Below are 21,072 nucleotides of genomic sequence, written 5' to 3'. Positions count from 1 at the left end.
AATTGTGTTGTATTACCATTAAAAAATGTAACGTAAAACTGAATATCAATGTAACATAAAATATACAAATCACATTTTATTAAATTAACACTTGAACATGTTGAAAATTCAAAACGAAAAATTTAACAAGAACCGATTTGAACATAAATTGAAAATGTTTCCTATTGTGTACATATTCGAATTTTATGTCGGTGTCTCTCTCTTTCTCTCTCTCTCTCTCTCTCTCTCTTTCTCTTTCTCTGTCTTGCGTTTTACAAACGACAATTCTCTCCTGGGACTGAATTTGACCGTGCAAATAGCACCGTCGAATCGCATATCGTTGATCACAACGATACTTCATGTGTGCCGTGTGAATCGTGCTGAGAGAACCGAGGGAGAGAGAGAATACGAAACGGCGGGAAGTTGCTCGATGATCGTCGCCAAGTTCGTGTCGCTCGTCGACGAACGGACGTGACGCTAGATTACCACGTCACGTCTCGGAATAAGTGTACGGTAGGCGAGTCCTGCGCTTGCAGGCGCACGCTGCATAGTTTCGAGTGTGTTTGTAAACAAACGCCACTGGCGTGTCTAATCGTACAAATCGGGCGATGAGCCCTTCCAGGGGTGCGTTCCAAAATTAACCTTGTAACCCTAATAACCAAAAGTAAAGGTTACTCCAGGTAAAAGCGATGGGTTATTTGAGGTTGGGTAACCACAATAACCTCTCAATTTTATGAGGTAAGAAAGTTATCTTCGTGGTCAACTAATTATGAGTTTTAGAACGACATAATCCTACCATTGGTAATCAATTCTATAATTTTGGAACGCGGTATAGTAATCAAGGTTGCATTTTGGAACGCACCCCAGCGAGCGCGAGTCGGGAGGATTGCTGGTAATATCGGTATCGGTAATATCGGTATGACCGACGGAAGTGCGAGTATGTACAAGACGCGTACGTACGACGGGAGTGCCGAAGCGTGCGCCGCGCGTTTGTTTCGCGAGGAGTCGAAGAAAGCACCTGTCGCCGAGATGGGACATCGCGTTGATCGTGGCGTTCGGTTGGAGCTTCGGTTAACGGCGCCCTGGAGGAAATGGCGCCGAGAATCGTCTCGTTCGCGGATTTTGCCGTTCCCGGCCGCCTCCCCCCCCCCCGCACTCCGTCGCTGCTGCTAAAACATTGTCGAGAGAGGAAAGGAGGAAGAAAGCAGTCGAGGTAAGATAACACGAAGCGAAGTATTTATCGGTTAACTTATCGGCCCGGAGAGAAAAGGGCGGGAGGGAGCACGTCATCGGAGGGATTGCGCAAACATTTCCCGGGGGCACGCGAACGAACACCCGGATATCTAAACACGATGAGTGGAATTATGCGCAAACATCTCGTGCGACAACACCGAGCACGACGTCTAAAGGTGCGAATTCATGCAGCGAGAAATCGCTGGCGACTTGGGAGAAGTGGGGGAAAAGTGACGCCAGCGACAAGTATTCGTCGCTTTTCTCCCGGTACATATTCATGTGACGACAAATCGCTAGCGACTTTAATGTCAGTTATAGGTTATTGCAGAGAAATAATTATTGTAATAAAAAATAAAAAGTAGTGAGTAAAAATGAAGGTGACAGTACGTACAAACGGGGTGTATACCACTCAGTGTGCAAATAATTTGAAAATAGCGATAACAAAAACCATCAAGAAGCGACGGATAGCGATTGCAACTGCTGTAATGTTGGAGTTGCAAAAAATACAAAAGAAGCGAAAGTACAAAAAGAAGCAGTATTGGGTAGCTCCATACTTAAAAGACCGTCAGAAGCATAGCTTCTTTCATGTGTCCATTCCTAAACTGACGTTGGAAGATGGCATACGTTATTATAACTATTTTCGAATGTCAGCAACACAGTTAGAAGAACTGTTGTTATTAGTTGGAGCACAATTGCAAAAAATGAATGTTGTTCGAGAGTGCATAGGACCTAAAGAACGCTTGGCGTTAACATTAAGGTTTGTTACGTTTTATTATATATAATATGTAATAGTACAAAAATATGTTTAGTGTTTGCTTCTATGTTCTCAATGTTTCAGATATCTTGCATCTGGTGATTCGATGATCTCAATGTCATACCAATACCTCGTAGGAGTTAGCACAGCAAACAACATAATTGGAGAGACGTGCAAAGCGATTTGGGATATCTTACATCCACTAGTTTTACCACCTGCATTAACTGAAACAGAGTGGTTAGATATTGCGCAGGACTTCAAGGATAAAACAAATTTTGCCCACTGCATTGGCGCCATTGATGGCAAACATGTGACCATACAGGTTTGTATTTTTTTAGAAATATTTATCTCTGACGTAACAAGAATTAGAGTGATAATATCCTTTATAAGCAATGTATACTCTTTACCCAAAATATTTTAAAAATCCATTACGCTGCATTATTTGAAATAACCATTCGATATTATTTCAGTGTCCCAATAATGCCGGTTCCACCTATTTCAATTACAAACAATCGCACAGCATTGTTTTATTGTGTATTTGTGATGCAAATTATATTATCCGATTTGTGGACATCGGAGCATACGGCCGACGAAGTGATGGCGGAATTTTTGGAGACAGTGTTATAGGGAGAAATTTTGACTCTCAACGCATGAATGTGCCGAAACCAGCAGCTGTTGAAAATGGACGAACTCTACCATTCATTCTTGTGGGAGACGAGGCTTTTCCTTTAAAACCATATCTGCTTAGACCCTACCCAGGCAAAAATGGATTGACTCCGCAGCAGGACATTTTTAACTATCGGTTAAGTCGTGCAAGAAGAATGGTCGAGAATACATTTGGTATTTTAGCGAGTCAATGGCGAGTGTATCGTAAACCGATTATTGCTCTGCCACAAACTGCTATATCAATCGTGCAAGCAACAGTGTGTTTGCATAACTGGCTCCGAAAAGAAGACATCGGAAGAAATATTTATGTCCCCCTAAATATGATCGACGAAGAAAGCGTAGATCTAAATACTTTTCAACCAGGTACTTGGCGGAGAATAATGGAGGATGGATGCGCATTTCAAGACATTACTAATTGTGGAACCAACACAAGTACTCGATACTGCATGGCAATTCGTGATGAATTTCGCGATTATTTTTGTAATGAAGGATCAATACCGTGGCAATTTAATAGACACAAATAATTGATTTGCATATCTTATTAACATGTTTTATTATAAAAATATTAAAAAATATAAAAATATTCTTAAAAAATCTACTTTTGGTCGTTTTTTCTTATTTCACGCAAAAGCTTCAATATTTCAATCATTCCCAATTCACTCGCATCCGCACTGAGAGCTCGCAGCTTAGAGGCGACAATCATTCCGAACTCAGTGAATTCATCGTTAGGCAGGCCTCCGGTTACATCAACCAAAACAGGTTCATTCATCAATTCCTCCACTCTGTCCATAATGGCTCCAGGCTCGACCGACCTCTCGCGCCCCGAGTCACTTTCTGAAATCAATTTGTTATTTTTTAACTGACAATGGCTGTATTTCAAAATTGACTACCAGTACTAAAAATTTACAGTATACGTGAACTATAGATTTTCAGTACTGGCAGTCAATTATAATATTTCTTAACTATTTTCTTAAAAATATTTAGTTATGGTAAATGTGTATTTTTAATTATAAATATACTATATTTATTTAAACATTACATTAAAACATTTGTTACAATAAAATTATTTATTGTAACAATTGTTTCAGTACAATGTTATAAATGTTTTCTACAAAACTAACATTTATTAAAAATATAAGAACGTCATAATTAGTAATTTTAGTGCATGCATTTTTTAAACAGTAATTAATTCAATTATAATTGAAATATTCTTACGTGATCTACGTCTACTATTTTGCGATGTACTGCTACTGTGGTCATATGTTTCTGTGCTGTTTTGCGAAACATCCGGACTGTTGGAGAGATCGGCAATGTTTGATATTGTCCTAAAAGAGAAAGAAGTTAAAATAATAACATTTTAACCGCTGTACAAACTACATTTATATAAAACGTATGAGAGTGCATTTACGTACACGTTTTCAAGTTGCATGTCATGTAGAAAACTAAGCCTTTCGTAGTGGATCCATTTAACCTTTTTGGCTGCCGCAGAACCACTAGGCTGAATGTTACCTTTGCGATGTCTCCTGAACATATCGGACAATGACTTCCACTTCTTTTTTATTTGCGCTACAGTCATTTCTCCTAAGATAAAAAACGTGATAAATACATTTATAACAGATATGGCTCTCATGCCTCAATTAAAAAATGTTATACCTTTCATGCTAACAGCAATCTCTTTCCATAGTTTCTCCTTAGTACGGGCGCTCCTTTCGGAAATGTGTAATTTAAAATTCCAAAGAGGTGGTCGTTTCCGTACTTCCTCTATAAGAATCTCTTCATTATGTAGTTTCCTCGTTAAAAGATTCATCGGACGATTGCTGTTCCAACAGTCACCCTCGACATTCGTATCTACTAGCTGATCGCTTTCTTCTTGCTCGGCTTCTTCCTGCTCAGCTTCTTCCTGTTCGGTTTGTTCTTCGACAAAAACCTCTTGTCCTCCAATAAGACTTTTTCTAATAATCGATCCATCATCTGTAAAAATATGAAGATATAAACACATAATCTAACATTTAGCATCTGCAGTAATTTCACTATACTTACCGCACTGCGGATGAAAATAATTATTTTGATCTATAATGTATCTTGTAAATCCTTCCAAACAGGGATGATCTTTAATCTCGTCTGAACGACAAATTGTTTCGCACATACTGCAGGTATAAACTACAGTTAACTAAAAATCAAAATTATGTTCTCAAATTATAGGTTAGATATACGCGGTTGTAAACACAAGCAAATATAATATAATAATTAATCAGTTTATTAATATTTTTGATGTTATACTAACCTCGCAATTATTCATATTGCCCCTTTTTCTCTTTTCCCCCGTGAATATTCAAATATTGCTCTTTGAAAGGCACGATGTGGCGACTTGTCGATGCTGTTCGGACAGGACGAACTTCCGACGATTTGTCGCTACCACACAATGTCTATGTGGAGGGGGAAAGTCGCCAGCGATTTCTCGCTGCATGAATTCGCACCTTAAGTGTTCGGCGGGAAAGAAGGATGGCGGGAGGGGGAGGGGGGAAGGGAAAGAGTTAGCTCTCACTCTCTCTCTCTCGCGAAAGTATCAATATGCATAAGGGCCCCCCCCCCTTCCCCGATGTCGCCTCGAGTCACCCCCCTCGTAGTATGGAGTAGACGTAACGAGTCATGAATTATGAATCGCGTTCGACGGGAAACAGAGTGTGTTTTCTCCATTTCCTCATGGTGATCCTGCGGGCCGGGAGGACAAAAGTAAGCCCGGCGTCGGGAGTTAATGAACATTTGGCCGCGATTATTGCCGCGCAAATATTTCCTCACGACGGATAATTAAAGACAGAGTCGAGTTAAAATTCTCTCCCGGCCTCGAAAAGTTTAATTGTGAAGCCATTTTAGCTCTATCTGTTACGAATTCGGATTGCTGCGTGATAACGCAATAATGAGGCAATAGACGGTATCGCGATCTAAAAATGTGTGCAAGAGCTAACCGATATATCCTTCGGGTAGGGTTCAGTAGAAAAACGTTAAAAGTTAAACAATAAAGTTGAAGAGTTAATAACTTTTAACTTAATCTAGTGAATTTGTTGCTCTAATTAGTTATTTTAAAAGCACACCAACTTTAACTTATTAATTTTGTTGAAGTTAAAAATTTATCTGTGTGTAAAAGATAAAATTATAATAAAAAATGTATTCTGACATAAAAATGTTCTTGTAATCTTATATAAACTTAATCTACAAAAGAATTTTGTATTTGATAATCTATATTATAATTGTTTCTAATAATCTAATTTTAAAAAAATTATATGACATTTTAATTTAATGTAAATAATGCCTTTCAAAATTAGCTCTTAATTTAACTGGAGTTAATTCAATCTTAACTGAATTAGTTTTTTGCTCATATAACTTTTAATATATAACTAAATTAATTTTATGAGCTATTAACTTTAACTCAATTTAGTTTTGAAAAACATTAACTTGCAATAACTTACTTTTTTAACTTTTTAGATTCAAGCGATATGTGACTCTGATATTTAGATGCCGTTAATATCCATAATATAAATATACGTTAATGCACCGTTACGTTACGACAATATTATACTGACGGTTTAATATTTTATGCGCTTCAATTGATAACGAATGCGTTCTAGCGACGAGTGTGTCGTAACATTTTTAAACTTGATCGCGATGTAGAATATTCCCATAAAAATGTCCACTAATACATTTTCTCTTGTTCTCTAGCATACAAAAACAGGGTAAATGTATAAGACCAAATACAACTGTAAAATTAAATACAGTGAAAACAAAAATTATAAGTTATTGGACTTTTTATAAAATGTAATAATATTGATTTTGTCAATTTTTAAATCGGAATATATTTCAAGCTTATTTTTTATAAATCTTTAACATATATCTTCTCTTGTTCTTTATGGCTAACATATTTTTAGTCAATGTTGTAATCAATATTACATATTATAGTATAATAATATAATCAATATTACATTCTCTCTACATAAGTGTTATACATTTATTCCTAATTAATTAATGCATTCTTTTTTCTCTCTTTCCTTTTTTTGTCTTATATAATTGATATTTTAATAATATACTTAATATTTTTTTGCACACACACACACACGCGCGCGCGCGCGCACGCATTGTCATTAAATTTATATTTATTATACTTTTTTCTTATTTTTATTAATATTTGACTGAATCAATTGTATCATTTAATTCTATCGACTGGTGCCACTTATCGGAGTACGAGCATACTATATTTTGATTTACTCTGTCGATAAACATAGTTATACCAATAGTCAGTAAAAGAAAAGTTTTACTCTGTTAATATAGAAATCTCAGCTAATATAGAAAATGTCAAATTCTGGAAACAATTAATATATGACAAATTAATATTACTACAACGTATCCATTTGTATAGATTAAAGTTTCTTGAAAACTTTCGGCCTTCAATCAGTAATTAAAATCTACATTTGCAAAAATGGTCAAGTTGAAATTTTTGAAAATAATTAATATATAATAATGATATAATATTATAACCATGATTCGATTTCAATGTGAACTAATGTTAATTATAGTAAGTAAATGATATATACGTTTACATACAACAATTAATCTATCTATGTAAATGTAGGTTCTGAGACATTGGACGAGAATTATGCGATGCTGATAGGACCGTATCGACGCAGGAATTCTACGTTATCAGCCTCGTGTTGATTCACTCTTGAAATAATCTGTGCCAGAGGACGCCCAGCGCTGCGTCGTTCGGCAAGGGTTGCGGGGCGCAGGAGCACGAACGTCGTCCTCCGGGTTGCCGTTCGGCAGGAGTTCAGTTGGTGCCGGTCGGTCCCGAGAGTCGTTCACATTCTGTGGGACGCAAAAATCTAAGATGGCAAGAGATATGTACATTTGATAGGGTGGTCCATTCGACAAGAGAGAATTCGATTCGGTTTTTGCGTAACGCAGGATAATGAGCAAGTGAAAACGGAAAGAGAAAGGAAGAGAGAGAGAGAGAGAGAGAAAGGAAGAGAGAGTAGGAGCAAGAGAAAGAGAGAGAGAGAGAGAGAGGGGGGTGGTCGCGATGGACGGATAGATATCGGTGCAGCATCATCGGTCGCGCATCTTTCGAGCGGGAGAGAGGGGTGCGTTACAACCGTGCGACACGCATAATCGCCGAGAGAAGAGTCGCAGATCGGGAGTGGACTACTAGTCGTGCTGTGACGGAAGTTGGGCACCCTCTCGACGGTATGCCCGTGACGAGTTGCAACGCGAGATAAAGGTGAGCGATTAACATGCAATTCCCGTTGCCGTCTAGGTACCCCGTGAATTTAGGAGGAATCCCAATTTCGTAGAAAATTAGTTTTCGAGAGTTGCCGAAGAAATGGAGAATTTGTCGGTCACACTCGTCATTCTGCTGTGTAATTAGTTGCATTAGAAGAAATAACAAATGCAGTGGAGAACTAAGGATTGATTTTTAAGCGAGATTAGAAGTAGCGAAATTTTTTTATCCGAGAGAGAAGAATATTTGAATGTAATGTTGAGAGAGAAAATCAAGCTTAATGTTTACATTTTTCTATTCTTTGTTTCTGTTAATTGTAGAACTTTATTATTTTTTTGTTTCTATAATAATAGCAATTTTTAAGTTTTTTTTTTAGTGCCAAGATCAGCGCTTTACAATGGTGCGTTGAGATATTTGGCGAATGTAAAGTTTATAGAAAATTTTATAGAGAAAATATTAGTTAATGGATTGTAATTAATTAGCACTTAAAGATAGTTGTTGTATGTAGATAATAACACGTGACATAAATTAGATTAATTAGACGATAAGAACGTAATGAAGAGTGAAAAGTATCACACAGACTATTAAGTTGAAATAATTGCGAAAATAGAGAAAGGTATCATGGTGTGAGTGAGTCTGTGAGTTTTGGATAAGAAAATAATAAAGGAGAAATGAAAGAAATAAAAGTTTGAAGTATTGGTGAAAGGCTGTCCTTAGTTGATTTTAACTTCCAGTATGAAAGGAAAAATGAGAAACGGGAGGAATACTTTTTTTTTAATAAGCTCGAGGCACAATGAATTCTTACAATTGAAAATGGTAGCAATTTTTATCTTATGATTTATTAAAAGAGATGAGATTTTCATTCGGTTTGATCAAATTAAGATTTCTTAGAACAAATGCGAGCAATTATGTACTTGCTGGATTATCCTAAATAAAATGCTGTTATAGTAGAAGCTGAAAGACGATGATTAATCGATCATTTGTCTTTGTTTTACATGATTAATCGATGGTCATTTATTAAGCTTGAAAATGTATAGACGAGAGAAACTTCATGTAATTCTAATCTTTTCGCAAAGAAGACGTGCACATATACGCACATTAGAAATATATGACAATCAAAACAACGTAATGTATAATGATTATAGTTATATAGTTCCATATATAATATATGCAAAATTCTCAATAATGCAATTTTAGTTAAGATTTCTTTTTTTTGCGACGTATTCTTTTCAAAAGTACGTGAAGAAATATTGCAAGAATACATTGACTTATCGTGAAGGATATAGAAATTACATATTTATTTATGCATACATAATATATACATATAACATTATATATGTTTAATGACAAACTATTCGCTTGAGATGGCATAATTCCGTTGCGTTTTACAATTTTATGTAAAAGAGCATAATATACATCCCGATGCATAGGACAATGACATGTATTTTGCATAAGAATAGGCGATATCGCGGAAGATCGTTTATCACAATCCTGGAGAACGGTATTATGGTATTCTTGCGAATTTTGTTTACAACTCCTAACGTTTAACTTGAATCTTTCATGACTATATATCGAGGATTTCCGTGTCAATGCCGAGGAAAGGAAAGGGTTGAAGGGGATCAGCATAAATTTCACGATTTATTGGTTCTCACAAGATAGCCAATATTATCAAATTTGACTTAGCGACGTACTCAGGACTTTGTCCCAACTGATTTATCAGCACGGCCGTAAATCTAATGGATCAGTTATCCAGTGGATATGCAGGATTCTTAATATTCTCGTGAAAGTAATTTGGGAAAATCCAATTAATTTTCCAATAGTAAAATATCGGCATCTGTCTTTCGCTCGATGGACAGTGTTAATTCCTTTTTATCGATAATATCCGTCTTTCTCGTGCAGCAATCACAATACATACATAATTTTAATGTGAGGTGCAAATTTATTAAAGGGGAAGTTTTGTACTTGCGCATATACATATACATACAAACACTGTATTGCTTTATATTTTATAATTACTGTACTTACATTTTAATTAATTCGCATATTTTTTCTGTAAAAAAAGACACTTCAGAAAAAGAGAAATAATTAAATGAGAACGAGGCTCAGGTTATCGATAGAACTCGATAATTTTACGGTCAATAATCTCAAGGCGCGATAAATGTTGAAATTTTTTTCTCCGCTGTTTGCCCTTCGATCGTTCCGCTTCCGGAATTCGTCCCTTCAATTTTAACTCGCGACCATAACGTAAATTAGGACCAACCGATCGGCTGATCGTGCGAAAAGTTCCGCATCGCGTGCGACGAATGCGTCGCCGAAAGGAAATTGTCGGATTCAGCCGGAAATTGCAAAATTCTCCGATAGCAGCGATCTCCAGGCTCGGTCGCCGTCTCTTACGTGCCGTTCCTGTCTTTCCTTACCCGGAATGTTACGCATCGTATGGATCTTTCGTTTTGTAGCGAGAATTTCATCTCGCGATCTTACGTCGCTCCTCGACCGGTTTAATGAAGGCCCCGTCGATACCTTTCACGGAGATATCGAATCTTCAAAGAGCAGTCTCCGATTCGTTATCAGCGTCCCACGGACGCACCAGCGAGATCATGGCAGGCTTGGAGGATTGGAAAATCCTCTTCGCGGAGATAAGTCGAAAAGGAAGAACTTCCTCGGGTCGCGTTTGCTCGATATAGTGCGACACATGATACGGCATATTGCTGGTTTTTGATAAGCTTATCGAGGTCAAGATATTTTTACGACGCATTCGAGTGCAAAGTTTTGAGTTGGAAATCTTTTCGCGCTTTCTACTCTTCGTTAATTAAGAATTTCTGATGAATGAATTATGAGAAATGAACTAATATTTTGATTCAATAAACACGAAAATTTGTTACAAAAATTTAATATTTTGTAAATGGATAGTTGTTTAACATAATATCTTTTAATAATATTTCTTATATCCAAAACTATAAATGGTTTAATAAAGATTAACATGAAATAGTAATATTAAATTTATATTCGATTAATGTTTACCGACTTTTTTGTGATAACTAGCGCAATCGATTGTTCTGCTAAAAAAGCTTTGAAAACGTAGCTATTACAGCAAACAGAAGAAATATATGTTTGTGTGAGTTAAATCACGGATCATAAAACGAGCTGTTTGCATGTTTTCTTTTTTATTAGATGTTCCAGGATCGTTGAATCCATCTCATGTACGGCATCAGGTTTCCACTGTTTGCTTGCTCGTCGAAAAGATCAATATTTTGAATAAGAATTCGCGATGCGATATTTCCTTTTATCTTTTAGATAGTATGGGCGTACTAAACATATCTTAAAAAGAAACATGTTTTTGAAAAACGTAGAAATAAAGAATTTTCCAAATTTTTGCATTTCAGTTCTCTGGCACAGAATAAAAAGTTGAATCGTAATTGGATATGTATAATTTAAAAATATATTTTTTAATCTTTAAAACGAAACTTTTATTTTAATTATAAATGTGTTACATGTATGTATTATTAAAAAAATATAATACATTAGTTTCTGTAAAATTTATATGTAAAATAAATTAATATAATTAATAAAAAAGACTTCCAAAGATTAGGATACGAACTATACGTATGTACATGAAATATATGTGCATCTAGTAAAAAAAAATTACAAAAAATATATTTTGTGAAAAGTATATTACAAATATTCCAAAAGAACATTGTAGAGATTTTGTGCAAAGGTATTTTGCATTGTATTATATTAAGAAATAAATGCGTTTCTTTTCGATTTCAATAGAAATATTATAAATTGTTAGACAAGACTTCATTTGAATTCTACGCTATGTCATAATTATTCATTCGCCTGTACAATGTAGTCAACTATATTTTAGATATGACGTTCAATGCAACTTGTTAGGAGCGAAAGCGGAGAATACGACGATAGCGTTCCAATAAGTTTTCAACGTGAAATTGAAATCCTGCGAGCTGCGAGCGTAAACTCGTTACTTATTCGTCCGGAAGCGCCGTAACAGCATTGCGAAACTCTCGGTCGGGATGGCATGGCGCGCTGTATCCTCGATCGTTTAACATGAGAGCGTGTTGGGCCCTATCGCGCTCGTTTCCCTCGTGGCCCGAAACTTAGGACTGTCGCATCGACATGTCGCATACCATTTATCCTTTAATTTACGTTCTAGTGTCGTGTTTATTTACCAAAATCGCGTACAGAGAAATGCAAATAGAACTAGTGCGATTTGTTTGACTCTAATTTTATACATTTTACTTTTGCATTTTTTTTTATCTTTTTAATATTTTTTCAGGAATAGTTTTCAAAATGTACCTATATTAAAAAATTTTTCTTTTACATTTTATATTTACAGAATAATAAAATAATATTTTTAATTTATCTGTAGTGTAAAAAGACATCCATTTTTTGTACACATATTTTATTTACATCTTTACAATAGATATTTTTAGATACTTTTTGCTATACGTACACAGAAAGAATGCTAAAGTACCTAAAAAATTTAATTAGGTACAGGTTTGAAAATAATTTTGTTAGACTATAAAATAATTAAAATGCTCAAAGCAATGCTAAAAATGAGCAATGCTAAAAAATGTTTGACATTCTAGCAATTTGCTTGAGCATCCTGCATAATTATTTTAGAATAGTTCAACAAACTTATTTGCAAATCTGTATGTATATATTTAAATTTTTATATATTTTATATATTAGTATATACTTTTTACTATATGTACTTTAGCGATTTGATTTTGTTTTCTATTCTATTCGCCATATTGTATATTCATATACATGTATTCACGCCTCACAACTCTTACTAGTAATCTTACATCTAATCTTATCTGCAACACACACACACACACACACACACACACACACACACACACACACACACACACACACACACACACACACATATGGGCGCGCACGCATACACATACCTAACCATTTCTAACTTGAACTTCCATTTCCATAATGCAATCATCCGTTACCATCAAATCATTTATGAACATTTATTACAGTTATATTTTGAAGGTTTCAAGAAGGAAATGTGTGATAAAATGATATCTTTAAGTAACAATTTAATCTAATATTTTAAAAAATTAATATAAAAACTTAACAATTTACTATTTTGTAAAAATAAAATTTTATGATATTAAATTTATTATATATTCACGACTTTGGAAATAAGAACTAATTTTGGTATTTTTATAATGTACGATTATAATAAATATTTGTATATTAATAATAAAGAAAACAAGAGAATAAGATTATAGAATCTTTGTCACCAAGTTAACGATTTATTTATCGTGAAAAAGCAAGAAAAATGTAAATACATAATATCAAGAAAAATTTTTGTTTTTATCATTGATTGTTTTCATCTCTTCGTTCACAAAGTTATAGATAACGTTGCAGAAAGAATAGAGCAAGAAAAAGAATCACGTGTCTCCGTTTTATATTATTAACAGAGTCATTCTTCGCCGATGGCACGTGACCAGCATGATATCAGCAATTGCACGTGCAATGTGCGAGCATTTTCTTCCGGATGTATTGCGAAGCTAAAATATTCCGTATTGTTAATGATCTTTTTTTCAGTATCTCAAAATTATTAAAAAATACGCTCGATTTAATGACAAATTGTAATATCTTATTAATTTGCTATTACGGAAATTGTTACATAGTTTTTAATAAAACATTATTTAGTACAAAATAGTGCTATTGTCTCAATAACTTAAAAAGATCTGCCAGTGTCACTAGTATGCATTTCAGTGCACTAGTAGTGCATCATGCCACAGTGATGCATGCGTAAATTCGATCCGGCCTGGAACAAGAGACGGTGCCACAAAGGCTCGTGAAATTCAAAATTGCGAACGAGAGTTTCTCTCCCTCTCTTCTCTTGTCTCCCTCTTAGCGTGTAATATCGTACTCGTGAGTGGGTATCAGATTTACGTTGGGCTTTAAATTGAAGTTACAGACAATCGAGAGAGTTGTCCGTATCACTATTCTTAGAAGAACCCAATTATTTATAATTCCATTAATCTGACAGTATGTAATTATTGGAAATGATCAAAACCTAGAACATTCGTCTTTCTTTTTCTGAAAGTCATCTATAAAATGTAAAATAGCTTTAAAATTATAGTAGTAGTAGTATCACGATTTTTCTATGAACGTAAAAAACAAAATTTTTACTAATGTTTGGAGTATAATAAAGTATTATGACAAGATATATTTATACTTCCAAAATCCTATAAAAACTGTATAAATACAGCAATTGAATTTTTACATAATACGATTTAAGAGGCAATGTGATTTTGGCCATTTTTCTCTACGTATATGTAAGCTTTGAATCATAAAGGGATAACAATGTTTAAAAAAATAAGTTTACATACATTCGATTTATGATTTGTTTATAATGATTTATATTTTAGTAATGAAAATATCAGGAAAGTATTTTTTTAAAATAATATTTTGAACAATTGAACAATTTCTTTCCCGATTTGTAGTTCTACAAAATTTAGCTTGATGTAAAAGTAACAAGAATTTAATATGTAATATATAAAATTAACAATGATGAAAATACAATGATGATAATTTACGTTTTTTATTTATTGTAATATATTGCTCCAAAATTTGTTATACGATCAATTGATTATTAATGACCGATATTATTTAGTAAATATTTTATTTAGTAAATAATTTATTTGCAAAATCATTTTATATTTATTAAATATATTGTATTAAATAATGTTCTATTATAATGTTCTATTATAAATAAATATAAACACATGTGACATATAATATTAAATGCTTTAAAACACTAAAAAAAACGCGAATATTATTTGATCTATTCATAAACCGCATCAAACTTGACGCCACTATCGTCGTGCAAACAATGAACACGTGTACATACACATGATGTTTTTTCGTAATCGGAAAAAACGATTGCAATTTTATATCGCACAGTCGGAATCTCGTTTATCTTTTGCGACGGGTTTTATATACCAGTACAGGAAACACGGGGACCATATTTACACGGTGGAATAAAAGAAATTGTGTGACTGGCACGAATAGCTAGACGTTTCGTATACGTGCTCGTACATATATACTCATTTTACGCGTTACAGAAAATGAACGTAACAAAATAACGAAATATTTTGCAATTGGATTCTAGGTGGGACTGAAGGAGCGAAAGAGAGAAAGAAAAAGAGAGAGAGAGAGAGGAGCATCTTATCCTGAAGGGAGCAGCAGGAGACGGAAACATGGGAAAAGGGGACAAGAAAGGCGGTACGCAACGTGGTGATGGTGGTGAGTTTGTTTTATCAACAATTTTAAGCGTAGATAAGTAATCAGGAAAATACAAATCTGTAATATACGTAAAAAATTAAATATTTTTGCCGACGTTTGTAATTCAAAATTATTGACAAGCAATTATTTTGAATCATTTTTTGTTAACGCATTAACGCACAAGATTTTAGAAAAAAATCTAAAAAAAAAATTGTCTACAGATTTTGCGCCTTGATTTTTTAACACGTAAAAGCAAGGTTGAAGTAAAAGCAAAAATATTTAGAGACGTACTCGTATTTGCGAGCTCCTCTAGATAAAAAAATAGTGTGTGTTACAACCGTTACTTCCTTTGAAACACTGTTTGCGAAGCAAATACTTCTATTGCAAAACCAAGATTTGCTAATGCTATTAATGGCCATCAATACAGGTTAACTTTGATCTTGATTTAATTTATCTTCTATTTTCCATTTTTGTTTTAAGATTTACAAAAAGGATGAAAAAAATAAAGAGTAAATTAAATTAAAATTAAAATTAATCTATGGAAATGGGTGCAAAACCGATTAATTTTCTTAATCTTTCGCTTAAACATCATTTGCTCCGTCGCCTATTTCCGGCCGCATTTCGCGACACATCCGCTTCTCGTTCAAAATCGTGATCAAAGGAATCCCACAAACTGGAAACACGTTGCCACGCACGTAGAACGACCAGAGAACGTTTTGCCTGTCGATCGAGCCAGGCAAAGGTGACGTTGGACGATTGGAATTTCGATACGCGCGAATAACGTGTCTCGTACGTTATCGACGTTATCTCGGAAAAGGAATTGCATGTATTTGTGTATATGTATATGTAGTGAAAGAATTGAATCGAAGGAGGAACAACGTGGGAGAGACCACACTGCGTACATTTGCGCTTCCACCCTTATTTTCCACTTCCTCGATACAAGGTATGTCGTTGCCGCGTTACCTGTCGTTGTTTGCTCGTTGCATATTTGCGACTACTCACGTAAGAGATACCTCGATACCGCGCGAGAGTGCTTGCTTGCCCTCTCGACTGTGCATACACTTGTGACATTGTTGTATCCTGGATTTCGGTGCAGTCGTGTTTCCACCTCAGCGCTGTTTACTCCTTGATTTTCCACGTAAGCCGTTTGTTAAAAGAATTTCAAAAACCAAATTCAACATGAAAATAACATGGTGTAACGTGATATAAATTGAATCAAACTTACACTCCTTAAATGGTTTAACATAAATATACATATGATCAATTGATTATGAAGATGATATTATCGATAAAATAATTAATTAAAAAATTAAAGGTAATTGTAAATACAAATTCGAATGTGTAAATGCCTTTCGTGAAAAGTCAATTTGTTATTAAACTAATATGTAAATTAATTGCAAGGATAGTTACGTTATTAAGTTTGTGTCAGAATATAAATTAAAAGCAGTAACTCACTGAAATATTTCAATCATGTGAACATTTTACTTAGATGCACAATTTCTTGAACAATGATGCATGGCATATTTCGACGCAGTTTTACATACGATAATGGAACGTTTTCCGACTTGCTATTCGAGTTTGTTCGTATTCTACGTATAAGATGAGTGGAGATGCATATTTCTTCATCCGTAAATGCGACGATAATATTCGCAAGAGCAAAGTTTTGACACGATTTAAAATGTATTAATCAAAGTCAAATTCATAATATTCTATTAATCTAATTAGTAAATTAATTAATTAGATTAATCAATAAGCAAAATATATAAATACCTATTTCAAATATATTTTACATATTTTATGCAAGTACATTGTATTATATGTATTATATATAAGTATATATCTACTATATATATATATATATTTTTTTATTTATTTATTTAATATAAAAGAGAGAACTATTAGGACACACACACACACACACACACACCAAACTTTTTATTTAAAGATTTAAAATAATAGTGTAAAATAAAGTTTTCTTTAATATTAAATTATTAAATGTAACCATGAAAAGAATTGTAGTAATTTTTGATAGAGAAGAAACGATTTTTCTTGGATTGCTTTAAAAATTATTTCAACTGCGCGAAGTTTCTATCTCGAACATAGGGTGGCTAAGAAAATGTTCAAAACTCGGCGCGTTCGGTGACTCTTTTAGGGGAACAATGCGAGTGATTCAACAAAAGCAACATGCTGACACAAAGGTGGCACGTGTATACGCGGATGGACCGTTTGTCACTACAGGTGCACGGTGCTCTGGTGCAGAGCATCGTGCGAGTTATCTATTTGCGCCCGGATGCATCAAACCAACGACAGAACGTGCGCTCACTTGTTGTCCGCCAAGTTGAGACAAGAAGATGAGAGATGGGGTCGTAAGAGAAAAAAGAAATAGAAAGCTTTTTCACATCGTAAGCCTTGTTTTAGTGGAAAGAAACTGTTGCATCTACGTCGCTAAAGTCGTTTGATTAGTGAACACAAGTGGCACATTTTATAATCGCAGCTGGGTGGAATAATTTTATGTAATATTTAATACCACTTATATTTAAACTACCAATTAATTAATATATTAGTTTTATATTTTTATCTTGTATTTTAATATGCAAGACGATTAATAAGAAGAGTTAATATTTTATCAAAATTGCAGCAATAATGAGATACCTCTAGTAAATAAAAATAGAATGTGATAATTAGGTAAATTTATGTTTCACGCGCAGTAGAAAATATATATAACGTTAAAAAAATTATAATTAAAACAAAGATTTTTTTTGTAAATTAAACGTTCTAAATCTTTTGGAGAAAGCTCGATGCGTCTTTTAATGGAAACGTCACGAATTACATTATATCGAGACCAGTAGAGTCTTATGAATTGCATTAGCTCGTTGAAGTAGTACAAAGTAAACTGAAAGTTGGAAAAAAATGCGGGCGAATTGCGAAAGGAGACAAAGATATGGCGCACAGAGAAATGCATCTTGGTTATATATCAAGATAGTTATATTGAGAAGACAATATTCTTGAGGATGTTGGATGCATGTCTGTTGTCGACATGTTGCCGGCAGGCGACTCTGTCGACAGTCTGTTGTTAAAGGGTTTATACGTACGTGCAAGGAAACTTCAGGCATAAGATCTCTCTCTATCTCGCGCGAGATGATCTGCCCCGTGCATCTCTGACAAGTTATTGTACTGTAATACGTCGTGAAACAACTTCGTCTTTAATATGAAATCTCATATCTTTCTTTATTACATCCGATATAGCTTTTAGCTCTTTTGTAAAGATATTTGTATTAGCTGTTAATTCGCGATAGATTATATCTGTTTTTCTTTGTTTCCTTTTTTATTGAATATTACTTATTGTTTCTTGAGTTTTTAAATGTCGTCCTTCGATCAGTAGCTAAAGAAATATTTACATACTTCGCGTATAAAAGAGATGGAAAGATAATAGAACGTGACATTATATAACGCTATAAAAATGAAAAATTATTTTTGTTAAAAGATAACTTGGGAATGTTTTGCATTCTAAAAATTATTTTGTTACACACACACACACACACACACACACACATATAATTTAATGAAGTATAGTGCAATATAAATTTAAAATTACTAAAAGGACAGGATTATTATATTTGCGTATCAATTATGTTATGTCATTGCACAGTGTTGCAGAAGTTATCATTTTTTTATTACTTGAATATTAATGAAGGAAATATAATCCATAGGAAAAAGAGCGTACTAAACTTTGACAATACTCGTTTGCCTTGACCGCGTTGCTCAGTGATTAGATGCGCCACTATGATTAACATAATTCGCGCACGAGTGCTAAAAGAAGCGCACGTGTCATCTCTATTACGCAACTTTTAAAATTCAAACTACTTGTATTTACATTCAATTAAACTTTAATCTCTATTTTAATGAAATGTATGTATTTTAATTATACTCACTTGCATTTATTAAAAATGCATGTCTGCGAGCAAATGTATGATGTCCCAATTAAAATTATTGGGATACCTTGTTTCCTTTTTGATTGGACTTCAACCGAGCGCGAAAACAACAAAAATGGTTGTTAAAGTTTAACAGGCACACGTCCGGATACAAAGTGACGTTTCTAATTTTCGCCGGAGTAATTTTGTACCGAATGCATTGACGATTGCAACTAGCGCGACACGCAATGCATTACACAAAGTGGTTGCCCGCGTCAATAGTCGATTATTTGCTTTTGCCTTACCGCATGTTGAGACGCGAGGGATGCGAGGTGACGCCTTTAGATTCACAATACGGTTGATTGGACGGGAAACGTTTGCAAGTTCTTAAGCATTGAATGGTCTCGTTATCAGCTACGAGAAAAAAAAACAAATAAAAAAAATAGGAATTTACGAGAAAAAGGTGGCAACGATGCAGATAAATGTATAGCAGTTGGAAGTTTGACTCGTCCTCAAATTTAATTAATGTAAATGTGAGAGTTATCAGTTAAAAATCTTTTTCATTTGCAAAGAACGCCAAGCATATTATCTTTATAATTTGACTTTTTATTTTTATAATTTATATGGTTTTTTGCTGTCAGCAAAAGATATTTTAATAAACGCCTCGCGGATTATATTATTGTAATAACCTTCGAGGTTGTGTTATTTGTGTGATCAATTATTCTTCAGCATATATAATTTGCAGTTTTATCATTTTTCTCATATTCGCGTATTCGACTTTTAATTTTGTATCTTTAATTATGATTGAATGAAATAATCGAATTTTAATAACTTTTATAATATTTTCTATTTTAAAATTTTCTTTAAATAAGAATTAAAATTAATTAATGAATACAGAGATATAAAAATTTATTTATTTTTTAAAATTAATTTTTCAAAGTTTAATTTATATTAAAAGATAAATTGCAATTGCATACATTTCGAACTATACAGATATTAGATTTAATTTTCAAATTTATTATTAGTATTACAATATTTTATGTATCTTCTTACAATATTACGCACCGTCGAATGGATAACTTTTTTTTTTAAATTGAGTTACATGTGTAATTTTTTTTAAATTTCACGTTTGCTGTGTAATTTGAAAGGGCGTGCAGACACGTCAGTGTCGCGGCGAGTTACCACGAGTTGATCAAGTTTTGCATACGTAACAAAATTTGATTGTTGCACGAAGAGCGAAAACGTAGACAGGTGTTTGGGTTATACAAGTACAGATAACTTTATTGCTTTCTTTGCATTTTTTTTTTACGTTACATAAATATTCGTCGGGTTACGGCACATTAGAGCCTACCTCCTATATCACATGTGGAAAAGCTGCAAAAATACAACTCGTCTCGGCTACATACAAAAGATTTACAATATTTTTCGCACGCTGTGTTTGCACATGCAAACGTTGACGGCAAAACGTGTCACAGATTTTTTCGTATATATTTTTTTTCTTTACAGAGCTGTACATACGTAACTTTACACGTGCTACGCGAGACAGTGCTACGATGTTGGCTACTGATCAATATTATAAAAACTAATTGATTATTATTCTACAAAACATGTTTTATTGATCTCTGACACTATTCAAGACAAATACTGTTTTGCTACATTTTAAAAGTTTTAACTTTCAAATGTTTCTTAGATTATTAATTACTCTAGTCACACTATATAGGTCTATCTATACGCATTATCATTAAAATAAGCGGATAGAAAAATATCGTTTTAGTTTGCAATTATAATAAAATAATATATAATCTTCATCATATGTTATATATATGACTTAGCACATTAAAAAGTAGCTTAAGATAAAATTTTATACATTTGGCTTGTTAATTACTTTCGCTCCTGACTTAAATTTGTTTGAAATATAAACTCGCATATATTTTTTTTCAATGCAAAAGATAGAATTTTACAGATATTCGGAAATCACAAAT

The 21,072-nt window shown here is 33.8% G+C and overlaps 3 protein-coding genes across 5 annotated transcripts in view; 2 read left to right on the top strand and 1 right to left on the bottom strand.

Moving 5' to 3' along the window:
- The first annotated feature begins 917 nt into the window (after positions 1 to 917).
- The window catches only part of LOC105830998, a 134,211-nt gene continuing 114,056 nt past the window's right edge, over positions 918 to 21,072 (top strand). Inside the window, exons 1-3 of one of the 2 annotated variants that reach the window (XM_028192775.2) lie at positions 918 to 1,192; positions 7,257 to 7,901; positions 15,067 to 15,200. In XM_028192775.2, the coding sequence (XP_028048576.1) occupies positions 15,155 to 15,200 (46 nt within the window). In that variant the 5' untranslated portion in view covers positions 918 to 1,192; positions 7,257 to 7,901; positions 15,067 to 15,154. Of the gene's footprint in view, positions 1,193 to 7,256; positions 7,902 to 15,066; positions 15,201 to 21,072 lie in introns of those variants that run through there. The other variant, XM_012670788.3, reaches the window with a different exon arrangement.
- On the top strand, positions 1,189 to 3,230 carry LOC118645643 (putative nuclease HARBI1). Its single transcript, XM_036287116.1, has 3 exons — positions 1,189 to 1,969; positions 2,051 to 2,288; positions 2,437 to 3,230. Exons 1-3 carry the CDS (start codon positions 1,584 to 1,586, stop codon positions 3,154 to 3,156), a joined length of 1,344 nt encoding a protein of 447 aa, XP_036143009.1. The 5' UTR covers positions 1,189 to 1,583; the 3' UTR covers positions 3,157 to 3,230.
- On the bottom strand, positions 3,169 to 5,128 carry LOC118645644. Of its 2 annotated transcripts, none has more exons than XM_036287118.1 (6): positions 4,917 to 5,128; positions 4,673 to 4,779; positions 4,286 to 4,603; positions 4,045 to 4,213; positions 3,848 to 3,957; positions 3,169 to 3,466 (listed from the first exon to the last, which is right to left on the bottom strand). In XM_036287118.1, the coding sequence occupies exons 2-6, from the start codon at positions 4,776 to 4,778 to the stop codon at positions 3,228 to 3,230; spliced, it is 942 nt and encodes a 313-aa protein (XP_036143011.1). In that variant the 5' UTR covers position 4,779; positions 4,917 to 5,128; the 3' UTR covers positions 3,169 to 3,227. The 2 variants fall into 2 exon arrangements, with proteins under 2 accessions (XP_036143011.1, XP_036143010.1); XM_036287117.1 differs by having other exon boundaries at positions 4,673 to 4,802; positions 4,917 to 5,127.

The sequence above is a fragment of the Monomorium pharaonis genome, chromosome 5, assembly GCF_013373865.1.
Source record: "Monomorium pharaonis isolate MP-MQ-018 chromosome 5, ASM1337386v2, whole genome shotgun sequence".
Classification (NCBI taxonomy): domain Eukaryota; kingdom Metazoa; phylum Arthropoda; class Insecta; order Hymenoptera; family Formicidae; genus Monomorium; species Monomorium pharaonis.
The sequence above is the reverse complement of the archived record's forward strand: the minus strand, read 5'-3'. Positions and strand labels throughout refer to the sequence as shown.